Source organism: Staurois parvus, unplaced genomic scaffold, assembly GCF_062004578.1.
Source record: "Staurois parvus isolate SC_StPar_1 unplaced genomic scaffold, SC_StPar_1.0 ptg000579l, whole genome shotgun sequence".
In the NCBI taxonomy this organism is placed as follows: domain Eukaryota; kingdom Metazoa; phylum Chordata; class Amphibia; order Anura; family Ranidae; genus Staurois; species Staurois parvus.
This window is the reverse complement of record NW_028318375.1, coordinates 1,604,508-1,624,138: the sequence shown is the minus strand read 5'-3', so window position 1 is coordinate 1,624,138 and position 19,631 is coordinate 1,604,508. Positions and strand designations below refer to the sequence as shown.

The 19,631-nt window shown below is 42.2% G+C and overlaps 1 protein-coding gene across 4 annotated transcripts in view; it reads right to left on the bottom strand.

Moving 5' to 3' along the window:
- The window catches only part of TBC1D5 (TBC1 domain family member 5), a 766,435-nt gene that overhangs the window by 284,365 nt on the left and 462,439 nt on the right, over positions 1-19,631 (bottom strand). For all 4 annotated transcript variants that reach the window (XM_089692221.1, XM_089692220.1, XM_089692223.1 and 1 more), the window contains exons 7-10: positions 9,305-9,394; positions 9,139-9,213; positions 7,462-7,529; positions 817-919 (exon numbers count right to left, since the gene is read on the bottom strand). In XM_089692221.1, the coding sequence (XP_089548347.1) occupies positions 817-919; positions 7,462-7,529; positions 9,139-9,213; positions 9,305-9,394 (336 nt within the window). The remainder of the gene's footprint in view (positions 1-816; positions 920-7,461; positions 7,530-9,138; positions 9,214-9,304; positions 9,395-19,631) is intronic.

The window sequence follows — 19,631 nt, the reverse complement described above, 5'->3', positions numbered from 1 at the left end:
CCTGAAGGCCAGTGTTATCGTTAATGGAACACTGGTGAATTTCATCCAGTGATGAGATACCCTTACAGCAGTTTATGTCTTCACTACACATGTACAGTATAGTAAAGCCATCACTCTCTTACAGCAGGACTTTCCAGTAATCTACTTGACATTACAGAAAATGCATTAGGCTTTGTGATTGTCCCAGCAGATTACTAGAACAATTAATTCTGAAGTCTCTGGAAGACATAAAGGAAAGAACCACGAAAACCTAAAATATTAATTTAGAGCACACTGACTCTTTAACCTTAAAGCACATCTGTGAATGAAATGTTTTGTTTTGTATACAGTGGGGAAGGGTTAGAACCTCAGTCAGGTTTGGCAGTCTGTATCCCAAGAACAGAAAGTGATGGGACATTTCTTCACCTGGGACAGATAAAGCAATAAAAGACCAATTTTTATTAGAATAGATAAAAGCTGTGCAAGTTTTTTTCCTCCTTTTATACTTTCCTACTTCTTATCCCTGAGAGGAGAAAAGTACTCAATACTCAGTTTTAAAAATCTGACAAATAGTCTAGCCTCTTTTCACTTTTTAAAAACCTAAATAAGAGCATGGCTGTTATTCAGCTTTAAAGTTTAGTTGTAACTACTATTGTCTTAAAATAAAAGAAAATAAAAGCAAGAGGATTGAAAATGCAAGTGATTATTTTCCTTATTGATTTCTATTGACCGCATTAAAGAAACAAGATGTTTCCTATTAAATGTAGCGTACAATGCAGCAATAATCAATAAGACACTGTATTGTATTGCATTATATAAGAATAATATTTATCTTACCTGCTTATAAAGCAAATGTTCATTTTCTCTGGCGTAGCAGAAAAGTACATCGGTAAGGATATTTCTCACATTCTCCTGCTGGAAGAACTGCATTTCTGGAAACCTGGAAGATGAGTTTTAAAATAGGACTGATGTATACAAAATGGATAGGACTGGAAATTTAAGTGTATCCAAGCCCAACAACAAAAACTTAAAGTGATATTAAAGGAAAATCTTCTTTTAAATAACAAACATATTATTCTTACCTGCTATGTGCAGTGGTTTTGCACAGAAAAACCCTGATCCTCCCCTTCTCAGATCCCCCGCTGGTGCTCCTGGCCCCTCCTTTCTGCTGAGTGCCCCCAGAGCAAGAAGCTTGCTGTGGGAGCACCTAGGATGAGGAGAGAAAGGAGACAGGGCCGAGCCGCAGCTCTGTGTGTGAATGGACATTCAGGGCAGCGGCTCGGCCCCGTCTCCTCTCTGTCCTCACTGGCTGTGATTGACAGAGCAGGGCCAATGATTCCAGCTGCTGTCTCAGCCAATGAAGAGGGAGAGTTCCCATAGAGCCAAAGCTCTCATACACATCGCTGGATCACGAAGGGGCTCAGGTAAGTATTAGGGAAGGGGGGCTGCTGCACACAGGTTTTTTTTACCTTCGTGCATAGAATGCATTAAGGTATAATGCATTGAGCCTTTACAACCACTTTAATATGCTGCAAATTACCAGTCTTAGATATGGTGGTTGTAATAGTTTTAGGTTTCCTTTTATTTTACCCCATTGCTGACAGTAACACACTTCCTGTCCTAGGGTGACAACGCTTACTTACCATACCGTAAGTTGATTGCCCTAAACTACTTGGCTCATTATTTTGTACTACAACACATCCCCCTCCACTCATTTCCATGACATAGGGGGAGAATTTGTTCTGAAGTTTACAGAGGAGGATTTAAAGTGTTAGTAAACCCACAACAGTAAAATCAGTCTGTATATTCAGTAAAGCATGCTTCTTATACTCACTGTTTAACCTAAGGGGTTAATCCTCTATATTGTGTAAAAAAGCTGTTTGATCCTTTCTTCTCTATTCTTCCACCTTTTCAAGCGACACCACTTATCTCCAGACTGAACTGTAGGCATGCACATGCTCAATTTGGTGTATATTGCTAGAGAGGTTATTTTTTTCTTGGGAGAGTACATGTGATCAGCACAGGGCCAATCAGCACTGTCCAGACAGAGGTCAGGGTTTCTGAATCCTCCTAGGGAAGAAAGAAAAATCCTCCTACAAGCTTTAGCTAGTGCTGGGCTGGACACAGATAGAAGCCACAATACTGCTCTAACTGCTAATGAGAAAAGGTATTTAGCAGTTTATATTTACTAAAATAATTGCATTTCCATGTTCTGTGTACTGTGGAAGACCACATATGTGAATACAGGGTCCTGGGTTTAGTAACACTTTAAGAGATAAGCATGTTTTACTTTTAGGATCAAAATACATATACATGTATAACATTCTCATCCTGTAATAGGCTCATTTACAAACTTCTGTAACAGTGGGTTTGACTAGATTCTAGCTGACAATTTTATGCAACTTTTCTAACATGGCTAAAGTGGAGTAGCTCTTAGCAACCAACCAAGTTCCATTGTAATTGCTGCTCTAAGCTGATGAATGGCTGGGCAGGCACACTGCTCCTCGTGTTGCCTTATTAACCAAATGTGTTGACACTTAAAAAAGGAAAAATAACTATTAAATCAGTTACAGTACTTTCAAACCCTGTCCTGATTCACCCAACCAGCTGAAAGAACACTCAAGGGGATATAATTAAGACCAGACATTGCTTTCCACTCTCTGCTACATAGCACAAGAATGCTCCACAATTCAAGCTGAATTTTGGCCCTTTCATTAAATGCAGGCCACAGTGTGCGGTCTGTGGTGTGCAGCAGGGTACTCCACCAAACACAGTAGAGAGAAGTCAATGATCGATGGAGAGGATGGTCACGTGACATTGACAAGTCACATGACTGAGCCCTCCTTGTCCAATTTCCATACTTAATTTCCAGTTTTCTGTGGCAGTGTTTCTCAACCTTTTTCAGTCAAGGCACCCTTTAAAATTATGGACAGTCTTGAGGCACCTCTAGACTGTCCATAATTTTAAAAGGGCACCCCATTCTAAAATGTGAAAAACTATTCTACTAGTTTTACATAACGCAGCAACATCCACACTTGTAGGACACCCAACAATAGAGGTAATTTATCCTTCCACAGCAAATACACTTTTGTACACTGGTACTGATTAGTATTCCAGTGTTTCTCTCCTCCCTGAGCTAATGTGACCCCAGCACTGGGGTGGGTCAACCAGGATGCTGTATTGTACAAGCAACCAACATACTCCTTATCAACTGATGATGTCATTGGTTGTCAGGATGCCGATGACTAGAAGGCTGTAAGGGTGCACAATGAAAACATGTGCCTTTGTGTAACTAAAAGGAGGGCTTCTTCCCCCCGCTGGCTTGTATACAAGTTTTCAGCAATTTTTAGACATATTGCCAAGGCACCCCTGAAGAAACCTCAAGGCACCCTGGTTGAGAAAGGCTGCTCTGTGGCACCTCTTTGTCTGCAGCCTACCACTGGACAATGAATCAAAATCATACAGGCGGGACAGAAGCTGCAACAATAGTTGTAATGTGATTGTCCTTGCTGTTCAGTGTGGCAGAAGTGTGTGAACCGCCGGGCTGGCTTAAAAATGACTCCTTTTGCCAGTAAAACAGCACACAATTACACAGTTCAACACTGTATTCACCTATTCACTTGAGTTCCTCTTTAAGAAAAAGATTAGGTTACAGAGCAGATTTTCACATACTCCATAATTATTGTAGTGGCCTCAGAATATTCCACCAGATCATACAGACTATGAAAATGAACTTAAATGATATCATATTATATTAGCTGGAATGGAAAGAAAACACTAACTACAACCTGGAGTGACAATGTGCAATACAATATTACAGATTTTATTATTAAAGTATATCTATACCTAAAATCTTTTAATTTAATTATAAATAGAATAGGGAATGGTCAGATCCCCTGTCATTTTCTTGTTCTTGCTGTCTATGTCCTATTGAAGAGATTTCAATACACTTCCTGTCCTGGAGACATAACAGGACATAACCTAAAATCTTTTAGGAATTGGTTCCCAGAACAGGTGTCCCCATTGGAAGATTTCCTACCATATCTTGTTGCTTTGACAACCATAACATTTTGGATTATCTATCATTTTCTATCCAAGTGAAAAAGGTTTCCAAGAAAACAATTAGGTCGAGTCTCCCAAACAAGAACATCAACACCATTAAAAACGTGACAGGGGTGCTAAAACGTCCACTTGATTTATATCTTTTGTCCCACTTTGGTTTGTCAAAGCCTCAGTAAAAAGGGAGAAGGAGCCCCGTTTTTCTTTTATACTCATAACTAATCCCAAAATCTAAAATGTGATGTATTTTAAAGTGGCTCTAAAGGCTTGTTCTATCTGATTGCATTTCCTGCAATCAGATAAGGTAAAAAAAACCACCCCACTAACTGTTCTCCCCATCCCTAAACCTTTACCTGGCTTTTTCTCACAATCCAGCGCTGTGCCCGGCTGAAGCTTTTCTCTGCACTTCCTTTTCTCACAGAGGTAGCAGTGGAACTTTCTGAGGAGAGAGAGAGGGGCTGTGGCCAAGCCACGCTGTGTGTGTCTATGTATGCACATAGCCAGGTTCTTGAGTATGCCTGCATGTGTGGACACATAGCAGAGGGTTTGCTATGGTGGCACTTGCAGGAAAGAGTGGGGGACCACCAAAGAAGAGTCTAATCCTGTTCTGTGATGTGCTCTAGCTGATGTCTCCCTCCTCAATGGGTAGATTGATAGCAGCGGGAACCATCGGCTGTGACACAAGAGCGGGGGGCGGGACCGAGCTGGCAGCTCTGTGTCAATGGACGTACACAGAGTGACTCGGGAGCGAGCCTGCACGGGTGCCCCCATGGACAGCAGCTTTCCATGGGGTCACCTGCCGAAGAGGAGGGGCCGGGAGCGCCGATGGGGGACCCCAGAAGAGGAGGATCAGAGCTGCTCTGGTAAGTATAGACTTGTTTATTTTAATTTTAATAAACCCAATATCACTTTAATTTTCATGGCATTCTATTTCATTACTAATTGCATTTACTTTTCCTTTTTTATTTCTAAATTGAAAAAAATCCAATTATTTTGTATAATCATGCAATAAGAGCTGAGGGCTGTTAGGACAATATCCAGGTAAATTAACAGCTACTAAGATGAGCACTACTAGCCAGGATGGTGCTGCAACACAGATATGCATGGAGCTGTATGGCTGCCTATGGGGCAGGATTGTGTTTTTCTAAAGGGATGTTAATTACAATTTTTGCTTTTATCCTGAACTACAAAAAATCCCATAATCTTCACATCAACTCCCACCAAAAAACACAACTTTTTTTACCACCAGGTTCAATTTTCATAAAATGCATAGTTCCATTTAGTGTTTAAAGTAGTTCAACCTAGAATTCCTCTATGAACATTAAACGGATGCACGTTGAGAAATACATAGCACCACATTTGACTTCTGTCTGTTCTCTGGTTGTCTAACAATTACAACAGGAGACTTCCAGCCAGTGACAACTCATAGTATCGCTTTGCCCATCTCAAACTATCCCTTTGAAAACATTAGGGCACAGAGGAAGTGTTTTCCATTCAAAATTTTCAAAATTTTGAAACTCGAAACATTAGAATATTGTGCAAAAGTTCATTTATTTCAGTAATGCAACTTAAAAGGTGAAACTAATATATGAGATAGACTCATTACATGCAAAGCAAGATAGTTCAAGCCGTGATTTGTTATAATTGTGATGATTATGGCTTAAATCTCATGAAAACCCCAAATCCACAATCTCAGAAAATTAGAATATTGTGAAAAGGTGCAATATTCTAGGCTCAAAGTGTCCCACTCTAATCAGCTAATTAAGCCATAACACCTGCAAAGGGTTCCTGAGCCTTTAAATGGTCTCTCAGTTCAATAGGAATCACAATCATGGGAAAGACTGCTGACCTGACAGTTGTGCAGAAAACCATCATTGACACCCTCCATAAGGAGGCAAGCCTCAAAAGGTAATTCCAAAAGAAGTTGGATGTTCCCAAAGTGCTGTATCAAAGCACATTAATAGAAAGTTATGTGGACGGGAAAAGTGTGGAAGAAAAAGGTGCACAAGCAGCAGGGATGACCGCAGCCTGGAGAGGATTGCCAGGAAAAGGCCATTCAAAAGTGTTGGGGACTTTCACAAGGAGTGGACTGAGGCTGGAGTCAGTGCATCAAGACCCACCACACACAGATGTATCCTGGACATGGGCTTCAAATGTCGTATTCCTCTTGTCAAGCCGCTCCTGAACAACAAAAAATGTCAGAAGCATCTAATCTGGGCTAAAGGACCTGGTCTGTTGCTCAGTGGTCCAAAGTCCTCTTTTCTGATGAGAGCAACTTTTGCATCTCATTTGGAAACCAAAGACCCAGATTATGGAGGAAGAATGGAGAGGCACACACTGCAAGAAGCTTGAAGTCCAGTGTGACGTTTCCACAGTCTGTGTTGATTTGGGGAGCCATGTCATCTGCTGGTGTTGGTCCACTGTGCTTCATTAAGTCCAGGGTCAACAAAGCCGTCTATCAGGAGATTTTGGAGCACTTCATGCTTCCTTCTGCGGACGAGCTTTATGAGGATGCGGACTTCATTTTCCAGCAGGACTTGGCACCTGCCCACACTGCCAAAACCACCAAAACCTGGTTCAATGACCGTGGGATTACTGTGCTTGATTGGCCAGCAAACTCGCCTGACCTGAACCCTATAGAGAATCTATGGGGCATTGCCAAGAGAAAGATGAGAGACATGAGACCGAACAATGCAGAAGAGCTGAAGGCCGCTATTGAAGCATCCTGGTCTTCCATAACACCTCAGCAGTGCCACAGGCTGATAGCGTCCATGCCACGCCGCATTGAGGCAGTAATTGCTGCAAAAGGGGCCCAAACCAAGTACTGAGTACATATGCATGCTTATACTTTTCAGAGGTCCCATATTTTTCTATGTACAATCCTTGTTTTATTGATTGCATGTAATATTCACATTTTCTGAGATTGTGGATTTGGGGTGTTCATGAGCTGTAAGCCATAATCATCACAATTATGACAAATCACGGCTTGAACTATCTTGCTTTCCATGTAATGAGTCTATCTCATATATTAGTTTCACTTTTTAAGTTGCATTACTGAAATAAATTAACTTTTGAACGATATTCTAATTTTTCGAGTTTCACCTGTAGATAGCATGGGGGAAGGGGCAGGCTTTGAGACACCATGGTGTCACTGGTAAAATGCCAAGCGTTTCCAGTGCTTATTGGTGGACAACCAAAGCATGAACAGAAGTCATACATGGTGCTATCAAGGTTCATAGAGCAAAACTAGGGTGAACTTCTACTTTAACAAGAAATTATATACTCTGTTATGCAAAAAAAGGATATCAATTCAAATGGCATTTTTACTGCGAGATCTCAAAATATGCATTTTGGAAATAAGGATTATAGTACGTGTTTTCAATACTAATGCTATAATAAAAAAAAGAGTAATTTGATTCTTACGTTCTTTTAACATCTTGTTCCACCATTGCTCGAAGTTCTTTATCTTGAAAAAACTTATTCCAGAGGCTCTGGAAATATGAATTGCATACAGTGTAAATTACTTAAAAGTTGAATTTTTTCACAAAAGTCATCTGGAAGGATTATATTTATTGTGTTGGAACTGTGGGCTTATGTACCAAGGCACTGCTAAATGTGAGGATCATCATGCAGTAACCTGTATCAACCACATTTCTCATTTTATGTGCTTAGCATTGCAAAAAACACAGAAAAATGACTGATTGTCAGGGATGCTTCTTGCTCATTTTTTCTTTTCTACAACTGTCAGGGTAGTGAACAATAGCCCTCATCAAACAATCTGGTAAACATGGGACCTGCTCTAAAATTCTATAGAAAGATGATTTTTTTTTGCCCTAAATGGCTATTAAATTTAACTGTCAACAAACTTATACCCAGACCCTGGCATTTTATTGGTAGTAGTACCCAAGGAGATCCTTACCGGGGGCTTTGGAAAGGTGTCCTTTCAACTTTTGGCACCTCCTACCTATTTGGATGCTTTAGATAAATTGGTGGGGAAACCTGGCATTGGTGACCCCCATCAATACACCTCTAAACGTATTACAGCAGCACAGATGCTAAAGTTCTGATGCCTCTTCTTTATTCTTGGCTGTAGTAAGTGTTCAACTAATTCCGTTCCTAAATGTATGAAAGGGTTCTTTACAGTAAGAGTTGTGAAAATGCGATTTAAGCAGGCTCTAGCCACCAATCTCTAAAATAGCTGGATGTGTTTCCAAATGCACCAAATATAACTGGCTATTAATGTTTATAAGAGATAACAATGTAGATTAACAATGAGCAGCAAGGGAGAAACATGCAAACCCCTTGCAGATAGTGTACTGGCTAGAATTTGAACTGAGGACCTCAGTGCTGCAATGCAGACATGCTAACCACTAATCCACTATGCTGCCTAGTACCAATTGTTTATAACACAGTTTAAATTTTTATCAAATCTTTAAAGAATATGTTACTACAACATTTCCTATGTCTTTTATACCATGTACTTCTATTAAAAAGAATCCAGTTCTCTTTGTATTGCTTCCGTTCTGTGAAATACCTGGTGTTTCTGCCAGTCCCTCTACTCTATTATTTCAAACTGACCATACTAGCCATGAGAGCACATCCTTCCCAGTGTGATCAGTTTTCTGGCTGTGCTGGGAGAACAGCCTGCATGTCCTCCAATGGTCAGACCTGTGCTGACACGCCCCCCCTTTACAGCCATTCACTAGGAAGTTCAGTGTGATGCTGTTTCTCCACCCCTACCTTTCTAAGCCCCTTGTGCACCTGAGAACAGAGATTATGTGATCTCTTAAAAAAAAAAAGGATTTATTTATTTATACATTCGAAAAGTTTTGCCTTTTATTTCTATTTATAGGGTAAGGTAAGGGTTCACATATACTTTTATTAATGCACTAGCATCTTCAATTGTTAATATAAAAAAAAAAACAGTGGTAAAAAACACTCCAGTGGCTTTGTCTGACCATATTTTGAGCATGAATTCTACATGATCTGTGTGGTCAGGTTTGAAGCAACGTGTGTCCATTGTGTTTCGACGTTTTTTGCTAGAGAATGCCAAGTTATTTGGAGCTCCACTTAAAATTTTAAAAACGAGAAACCACTTACCCCCTCATCCTGAGACAGTGGATTGTTTATCATTAAGTCCTGCTGGCCAGCAGCATTTCGAGGATTTGTTATATGCTAGAATAAGACAAACAGGACGTCATCCACACATCCCAGAAATAAACAATGTTTAAACTCGGCACTTAATAATAGCAGAAATATCACTTACTATTTCCTTAATCTTTTTATACCCTGTTCTTAACTCCTCCGTTTTAGTTATCCATTGGCTTCTGTCTTGGGGTAAAACATTTAGAAACAGCTGCCAATAAAAAATGGAAATGTGTTACAAACAAGCTTTGGAAAGGACATAAATTATCAAGGGAAAATATACAGTACATTGAAAAGAATACTGAAGGAACACTGCAGCAGAAGGATAAATGATACCGATGAGAAGTTTGATAGGTGGCACTCTAGCATCATTTTTCTTTAACAGTAGAAGTATCCAGTGTTATGATGTTAATTAAATGTATTTTTGTTCCCAATTCTGTTCATATTCAGAATTACAGGCATGCCCCATCTCCTGCCCTCTATGTCCTGCTGTGCATTCTTTCCATCAACAGTGAAATCTTAGATACATGGGGGAAAGCTGGCCATGCACTAGAAGATTTTTAGTTTGAACCGGCTGAGATTCGAAGCATCTATGGCCGGCTTATTCTTGGTAAAGAAGTAGTTTGGTGGCAAGCCGGTTCTCTTTACCTTAAAGGTGACAAAGCACTTTACGACATCTTGATAAATGGGGCCAGCACATCCCTGAAACATTTATTTTTTGTGTGCAGCAAAGTAAAACGGGAGTACTGGCCATTGTGCAGTAGTGGCCTTTGCTTTGTTTGCTTTTTACACAATACCACCATTGGTCCTGAACTTATACCTACCAATTTGGTTGTATAAGGTATGAGTCCAGGTTGGTTTTATACATACAGGTAATTTATATTATAAAGCAACTCCAGGTATGAACAGACCAGTAAACTTGTACATTTTTATGAACCTGAAGTTACCTAAAAATCAGTGAACTGACTTTAAAGGATAAGATCAACTTCACCGTCTTTAGGGTGGAACATGTAACATGTTCCCAATGCTGTGGCCACTGCCCGCTGCCACCCTCCCTGTGACAGAAGTACGATGAAACGTTCCCCGAACTAGCTGTCTGTATTTAAAAAACGCGTGCCGTGTGGAGCTCCACCCACAAGGCAGCTTCATTCATTCACAGTGTTCTGTGAATGAATTAACTACAAGTCCCAACAGTCTTAGCGGCTGTCCGCTTGTAGTTCTCAATGAACAACCACGGTGCTCCACAGCGCCATGGTAGTTCATTGAATCTTCCTGTCAATATAACTGCTTGCTGGTACATGCCATATGGGCAAGGAGATATACTGACAGATCTGCAGGGGACCTGCATGGCACCAACTGATCGCTGGTGCAATGCTTTCCAGGCTTCTGCAGCCAAAAATAAAAATGCACATTTTTTTTACCTGCAAAAAGATGTGCATTTACAATTTTTGTGCAAAAGGTGAACTTATCCTTTAACAAGCAAATTCTGACAGCTCCAGGTACTTCCATCAAACCCTGGTATTTCTGTTGGGTACCTCAGCAACCCCAAATCCCAGAGGACACCCTGATATGCCCCTGATATGGGCAGCACAGTGGCTAAATGGTTAGCACTTCCGCTTGACAGTACTAGGGTCGTCGGTTCAAATCCTAACCATGGCACCACCTGCCTGGAGTTTGCATGTTCTCCCTGTGCCTGCGTGGGTTTCCTCCGGGTCTCTGCTTTCCTTCCATACTCCAAAGACATGCTGGTAGGCTAATTGGATCCTGTCTAAATTGGCCCTAGTATGTGTGTGTATGAATGTGAGTTAGGGACCTTAGATTGTACACACCTTGAGGGTTAGGGACTGATGTGAATGTACAATATATACGTAAAGCGCTGCATAAATTGACAGCGCTATAGAAGTACCTGAAATAAATAAATACGTAAATCCTGACCCACTCTCAACTGGCTTGTCCTGTCCTCCTCCTACCTCCTGCACTTTACTACTTGCCCATCAAAATGACAGGTGGCAAAACTGGCCAAGAGTGAGTCCCTGAAGAGGGTAAGACCGACCAAAAATGAATGCACCTAAGGTTTAGCCTGCACTTCCCTGCACTACATAAATACTACACCCTCCCTAATTCTTACCAGTGCAAAAATCATTGTGTCTAAATCTTCCAAATATTGGAAATCTAACAAAATGTACAATATTCAAAAGGGTGAAAAAAATATATATTTTTTGCAGTTAACAGAGGTAATATCCAGCAATGTGTAGTGCCTGCTCTTAGGTAGTACTTTTAATAATATTTGAATGGCTGAGAAGTTCACTTAACAATAAATATACCCTAACAAAAAACTATTGCATTATCTTGTTTAGTCTGTTAAAAAAAAATGTTGATCCTGCCAGAAATCTTGTGAGCTGATAATTTCCTGTGCTCTTTGCCTCTCCTGTTACCAGTTAGAACTGTACCCAGCTCTGTCTATAGTCCCTGTCCTAGGGTGGCAACACTACTCTTCTATGGATACAATACAGTGAGTAAGCTTTGCCAGCCTTTAATCACCCTTTAATCACATGATTATAGTCATATTCAAAAAATTGGCCATTAGATAGATATATAAAACAATATCTAGGAAAGAAGGGAATGGTTTTATAGACGAGAACGCAAGCCCATAACTTACAAATGTGATTGTAGGTATCTCAAGAATAAGTGGGCACATGATTTTGATGGAATAGGACAAATCTAATATATCCAGATTCTTATGATTAGCAGTTATGCTTCTTTGTTGACTACATATAGAACCTCCCCATTTGCACTGATCGTTAAAAAAAAGGTATTTTATGCCATATCACATTTAAAATAAGTGACATCCTTTTCTTGTTCAAACATTTTATTGTTTTAAAGTACATAAGTTATAAGTAAGCAAATGGGATGTTGGAGGTGTACAGTAAATGAACAGGAAAGGCTCCCATTTATCCTAGTCAGGCAGCACTAACAAGAGTAAACAACAAATATCAAATAGAGCCTAACATGAAGGAAAGGAGGAGGGGAGAGAGGAAGGGAGGGATAGGGTGTACGGCACCAAGGAAGGGGATACTGAAAATAGCCAAATAACCGCAGTATCAACAAAGGATGGTTCCCGTAAAGCAAAAAACATAGATTAAGGGTTGAGAAGGGACTCGTCAAAGTTGGGCGGGAGGAAATGCTCCACCCATGGGTTCCAAATCTTTTTAAATTTGGGGATGGAATCCAGGATAGTGGCTTCAATTTTTGCGTGGATCATCGCCTGAGTGACCCTAGTCATGACTGCAGTCGTATTCAATAAGGGTGATTTCCAGGCTTTAGCGATAACCTGTTTGGCCGCAGTGGTGACTTGCAGAATAAGCTTAGAATTTGCCTTCGTGATGTCTGGTGGCCGGTGATTGAGAAGCGCGACTAGAGGACTTGGTTGGAGGGTTGTGGCGCTGAGTGCAGACAGTGTACTGAATATCTCCGCCCAAAAAGTACGGACGATTGGGCAATCCCACCAAATATGAAAAAATGTTCCTAGGTTTGCGCAGCCTCTGAAACAAACTGGGGGATAATCAGGGGTAAATTTCGCAATTCTGGTTGGGACAAGATACCAGCGGGTCAGGACTTTGTAATTGGTCTCCAGGGCCACAACATTTTGCGAGGACTCCTTGGTATTGTTCCAAATGAGGTCCCAATCTGAGGGGTCGATTTGCCGGCCTAAATCAGCTTCCCATTTATCGGTATATGAGGGTAATGGAGAAACGGATGGGGTCGTAAAAAGGGAGTATAGATAGGAAATGAGACCCCGTCTATGAGGGTCTCGGTGACATGCTGGCTCAAAGGGAGACAGTGAGGAAATTGGGTTGCGCTTAACAGTAGCAGAGGCGGTGTAGACCTGTGGGTAGCAGGGGCCAAAAAATTTAGGAGTGGAGGTAGGAGTGAAATGCGTCTCCTGCAGGCAGACTATGTGGGCCTTATAGGACGCAAAAGAACGAAAGGCTTTGTTGCGCTTCTGCGGGACATTAAGGCCCTGAACATTCAGGGTAAGGATATTCAGGGAACCCATGGGTGGAGGAAGCGGTGATTTGGTAAATATTGGAGTCCCTTCAGGAGAGCCATCTTGCGAATTGAGCTAGGAGAAAGTATGCGGTTGTAGAAACTGGATAATAACAAGGGGCCGTACAGAAAAGTAAGGGTTGAGGTGGGGAGGGGTAAGGGTGGTCTAGGGTAGGTAGAGAGGGCCATAAAGAGGCTGGAAGAAAAAGAAAAGGAAAAGGAGAAGGGTCCCCGGGGGTACCCGGAATCCGGGTGGTCCGGGGAGCGGTTGTAGCCCGAGTGGTGTCAAAAAAAACGGGACACCAAAGGGGCAAGTGGAGAGTGCACAGGTGCGTGGGCGGCAAGTAAGACAGCATGTAGACATATAAATATGTGAGCGATCCTGGAAAGAGAGAAAACATCAAACATAATGGGCAGGAAGCCCGGGGTGCCCTGGTGCCAGCGACCCCGACCCACCCGGCACAGCCTCTAAAAGACCGGAACCGGGTGATCCGAGCCGCCGGGGCCGGGGGTCCAATAGGCAAGGTAGAGGCTCAACAGTAGCCCCAACTTAGCAAACAATAAGGCAGGTAACAACCCAACGTAAGACATATCTAGGATGGCCTGTATCCTGAGCTGGTCAAAAGAAACAGGTATAAAAAAAACAAAAACAAATAAAGCCCAGCAAACAAGAATAAGGATACAGGTGTGCAATGTAAACCGTCAGATGGGGGGCCGATTGATTCGACTCAGCAAGTAGCGACTACAGGGGTGGCCACGGACCACCACACGAAGAGCCGGTAGGAGGAGTAGAAGTGGTCAACAGGATTCAGTCCATAGAGTCTTGTGGTGAGGGAGCTGGAGATGAAAATCGGCCGCGTTTGTGTACATTCAGGTGACCATTAGGGGTTGACGGAGGCTGTAGTTTCTTCGGAGAGCACGACGCCGTTCGCCTTCTGGAAGTCTCTGACGGTGTTGCGGGGGGGTGTAGCTGGAGGTTCCGTAGCATGTCCAGGAGTTCGTCAGTGGTCTTGCATACGTGGTCCCGGGCTTGGTATCTGAACCGCACAGCAAAGGGAAAGCACCATTTATATGGTATATTATGCTGCTGAAGCACTTGCAGGTGCGGTTTCATGGCTCTGCGCTTGGTGATAGTAGTGGGGCAGAGGTCCTGAAATAGTTGATAAGCATGACCTTGAAACAAGAGGGACTCCGAATTGCGAGCGGCTTGAAGTAGTTGCTCTCTTGTGCGGAAAAAATGGAGTTTAGCTATGATATCTCGCGGCGGGCCATCAGTGCATTTAGGAGCTAGTGCCCTGTGAACCCTGTCCATCTCAAGGCGTTCTATTGGAATAGCAGGGGCGAGCTCTTGGAATAGCGCAGTAACTGTAGAGTGGACATCAATGATCGACTCAGGGAGGCCGCGAATACGTACATTGGAGCGTCTGGCCCGGTTCTCAAAGTCCTCTAGACGCGTCTGAAGTGTAAGCTTTTCGTCCCGCAGCAGGTCAATTTCGTCCCCCTGCGTTTGAAGTGTTGCGTCAAAGTCATCCACCCTCTGCTCCAGGTCTGCAGTGCGTTGCCCCAGCTCGCGGATTTCCCTGGACAGCTGGTCAGTAATGCGGTCAGAGGTCTGTTTCAGGGCCTTATGCAACATTTTTTCAAAGCGGGCCAGAAGGTCAGAGGCAGTAAGGTCAGGCGTCGTGGTAGTCATGGGGGTCTCAGATTCATCTGCAGACTCACCCTCCGAAGAGCATGGCTGGCTCGGTTGCTCTGGCTGTAGGACTGCAAGCCTGGAGGATGCTGGCTGGGCATTGTAGTTCCCCGATGTGGCGGCCATCTTGGATGAGGCTCGAGCTAGGGCCTCCTTTATGGGCTTGCCTGGCGGTGCCACCTGGTGTTTATGACCCCCCCTGACCATTATTGCAGGTGGCCGGGGGGTTATACTGATGATCGGGGCCGCTCGTGAAGCAGTGCGAGCCCGGATCGCGTGGCGGTGAGGCTGTCTTACCCGCGGCACGGAGGAGCCTCAGGGAGACATGTCCCGTACCGCCGGCCGCGCATGCGCACTCCCTCAAGTGACATCCTTTTATTGAATTGGAGGGTAGTCCATCAGGTTGTAAGGTTTTTCTGATGTCTTGATTTATTTGTTTGTTTCTATGGTTTAGTTTGTACTCGGATTCCCTTGAATCAGAGTATGCCCAATTGGCTCGGCTATATGGAAAAACGTAACCACTTTCCCTCGAGAGTTTTTACCCCCCTTCCTCACCAGGCCACTTTTTGCGATAAGGCGCTGTGTTACTTTAACTGACAATTGCGCAGTCATGCAACGCTGCACTCAAATGAAATTTACGTCCTTTTTTTCCCACAAATAGAGCTTTCTTTTTGTAGTATTTGATCGCCTGTGTGTTTTTTATTTTTTGTGCTATAAACAAAAAAAGACCGACAATTTTGAGAAAAAACCAATATTTTTGGCTTTTTGCTATTAAACATGTCCAGTAAAAAAATGTTAAAAATCAAATTCGTCATAAATTCAGGGCAAAATGTATTCTGCTACATGTCTTTGCTAAAAAAAAATCCCAATACGTGTAAATTAATTGGTTTACATGAAAGTTCTAGCATTTAGAAATGGGGTTATATATACTGGAATTTTTTTATATATATATTTTTTTTACTAGTAATGGCGGCAATCAGCGACTTATAGTGGGACTGCGGCGGGCATTCTGACACTGGGGGAAACTGACTTGGTGTCACTGACATCCCCAGTGATACCAATACAGTGATCAGTGCTAATAAAAAGCACTGACACAGTACTAGTGGCACTGGGCAGGAAGGGGTTAACATGTGGGGCGATTAAATGGTTAACTGTGTGCTGTTTTACTAAGTCTGCTATGCAGAGCCATACAAAGCAGTGTGCAGGAGCTGACAGGGGAGAGATCTGTGTTGTTTATACACAGGTCTCTTCCCCTTCGGTAATTCTCAGAAATCACCAAGTGCCGTCGGGGACCCGGTGATTGACAGCTGAGGCTGCAAATGCCGGTGCAGGTAGGGTGTGCGTGCCCCCTACCCGGAACTGCAAAATCATGTATACACGTGATTTTGCGTACCCGTGCCACCCTGTAGCAGTATTTCTGCTACAGGTCCAGCATGGAAGTGGTTAAATAACAAACAAGTCATAGCTCTGATCCTCCTCTTCTGGGGTCTGCTGCTGGTGCTCCTGGCTCCATAACAAGCCACTTGCTATGGGGGGCACTTGTGTGTGCTCACTCCCGAGCTGGCTCTGTGTGAGAGAGTTACATCGCTGGATCGAGATCGGGCTCAAGTATAAAAGGGAGGGGTGGGTGGGTGCTGAATACAATATTTTTTACCTTAATGCATAGAATGGTAAAATAAAAAATCCTTCTGCCTTTAGAATTATTTTAATGAAAAAAGCAGTTAGAAAATAAAGAAAGAAAAATCAGTGACATTATTCCCTATAACGCCACTATACACAGAAGTACTATACATAATGATAAAAAAAAGCAGTCAATTTTATTATAGTAGATAGCTCTTTCTTTTAGAAAGGAAAAATATGTTTTCAGTCTGACATCTGACTGTACCATCTTCTATGGCTAATTTAGATTAATTTTACTCAATGATTATGTCCCTTTTGGTATAAATTACGGAGGTATTAACCTCTGCAGTTTGCTATACCATCTGTTAACAAAGTGTGACATGCATGGCTGCCTATGAAACTGAAGGATAATGTGCTCTGCACATATATAAAGTGGGAATACAAGCTAGAGATAGAACTATAAGGATCTTATCAACTCTACCTAGGTTTATGTACAGCATATAAATAAAGAAGCACCACAGGACTCATATATATGATGGAAAAGCTGTACTGTCCTTCTATGATGTGTACAGAAAGATTATCAGATCAGATCAACGGTGCGAGTACAAATAGTTCAGTTCTGGATTACAGTAATGCAATGTAGGTTGCACCAGGCGACTCTACAGCCTAAATGAATGATGGCACAGCTCAAATATAGATCTAGATGGGGGTCCACTTTACATTACAACAGTTCTCGGCACACTGATATGGGGGATAGAGCTGTCCCTCTTATATGAAACTCGACTAATTTCAATAAGACTTAAATTCTATCAATATGTATTGGACTCCTAAAATAACTCTTCATTAAACATTTCCTATAGTCAATGATGGCAGGCAGAATGTTTTACTGCTCTCTCCTGATCTGTTTTGCAGGGTTAGGTATTTTGGAATAATAAATTTACATGGAGAAATATTAGTGTTCAGAGAATAAGGTGATTAATCCATTTTTTTCATCTAGCTAAAGGACTGTGTGCTTCATTATTTATGGCCTTTGCTGTGCTGTGTTTGGCTTCTCTTATTAAATAAGCTAATTCTTCCATAGGAGCCACGTGCCTTACCACAATAGCTAATCAGTTATGCAGCAAATATAAAAGAATTATACAAGACATTTTAGGGAATATTAATAAACTGCTGATGCACATGTAGGCAGGAAGTGACTGCAAATAGGTCATAGGAGATGAGCAGCATTGAGATGTAACAAAGGATGAAAAAAGGGAAACAAGTATTTTATTTTTATAAAATGACATATTAATTTAATATGATAGCATATTAAATAGCAGAAAGCATTTTTATTGTAGAACATATATACAGTACTATGGGGTTGATTTATTTATAACACAAACAGGCTGGAAAACATTGCTCCTGTGATCAGTATATCACGGGTACCAGGCGGGCTCCTGTGGGCAGACAAGTCCTCCGGCTTTCAGCGCGTACATCTGTATGGTCTTTATGTTTGAAACCCGGAGGACATTGTCAGTGGACTACGAGAGTGCTCCTGGGGGGGAGGGAGAGGAGAGGAGGGTCTGCTGTGGGGGTTGAGGGTGTCCTGGGGGGTGGAGGAAAGGGTTATTGCTGGGGTGGAGCTGTGCCTTCAGGAGGGGTTTTCTTTGGAGGTGTAGGCCTGTTTTTGGGCGGGCAGTGGGGGGGGGGGGAGGGAATGTATGGGATGCACATTGTCATTTTTTGCATTCAATAAATATACCCTGTTCATTAGTCATTGAGGTGCTGTATCCTTTCTTTCTTGTGGGTTTTTTGTAAGTGCTCATCAGAGCCCCCACAGCCCATTGAAACTACAAGTCCATCTGCCCCGGTGGAAGATGGTGCTTGTAGTTTATTCGCTCACAAGAATCTGTTTTTAAAAAGTGACAACGGAGAGGGGAATCCCTGTCTGCGGTCACTGGGGATCGATGGGAGAGGGGGTAGGAGTGGGAACATGCAGCATGCTCCAAAGGTGAACTTATCCTTTAGACTTCATTCACACTTGTGAGACTTGTCATGAGACTTTAAAGTTGCAGCAACTTCAAATTCATGCATTACTTTGGTCTGACTTTCAAGCAACTTGAGCGCCATAGCCTTCAATATTAACCCTTAAAAGTTGCATGAAAGTTGTCCCTGAATGTTTTCCGACTTTGCAGAGGGACAAGTCACATCCAAGTCGCATGACAAATCAGATGACAAGTTGCACACATGTGAATGGAGTCTATGACTCCATTCACACTTGTAGGACTCCAAAGTTGCATGACTTTGGAGTGCAACTTTGGAGGAGTCCTACAAGTGTGAATGGAGTCTATGACTCCATTCACACTTGTGCAACTGTCATTTTGGACATTAAGGTCACATGACAAGTTGTACCCTATGTTTTTCAATGATAACCATTCATATATATGCTACTTAAAGTTGCAATGACTTCAAAGTAGTTCAAGCACTACATTGTTCTGATTTTCATGCACCGTGAGGGCCATAAACTTCAATGTTAGCCTTCTAAAGTTGCATGGATGCCATACCTGAATGTTTTACATGCAACAGTGGTACATTAGTGTCACATCCAAGTCCCACCCATACAAAGTTGGGTTAATGTTGCATCAAAGTTGCATAACAAAATCACGCAACTTTGGAGTCCTACAAGTATGAATGGAGCATTAAACATAACTAATCTTGTAATCTATAGATGAAATGTTTAGTACAATGTAAATGACTCCGTTAAACAGCACATATATTTACTGTATACATCTCTACAGGAGTGGTAAGAGAGGACATTTGAGAAGGAAAAGCACACAACAGTAAAAAAATGTACTAAGGCTTGAGCAGATAGAATCTGGAGCAGCTGTGCATGGCAACCAATCAGCTTTAAGTTTTAATTTTAAAGCTTAAAGGATAAATTCACCTTTCGTAACATGCTACATCCATATTCAAGCTGTAACATGTAACATGTTACAATCAGATGGGCCCCACCCCCCCCATCCCTGCTAGCATGGGATCTTCTTCCCCCTCACTAGCTGTCAAATTACGGAAAAAAAAATAAAACCACATGGCTGTGCGGGGCTCCGCC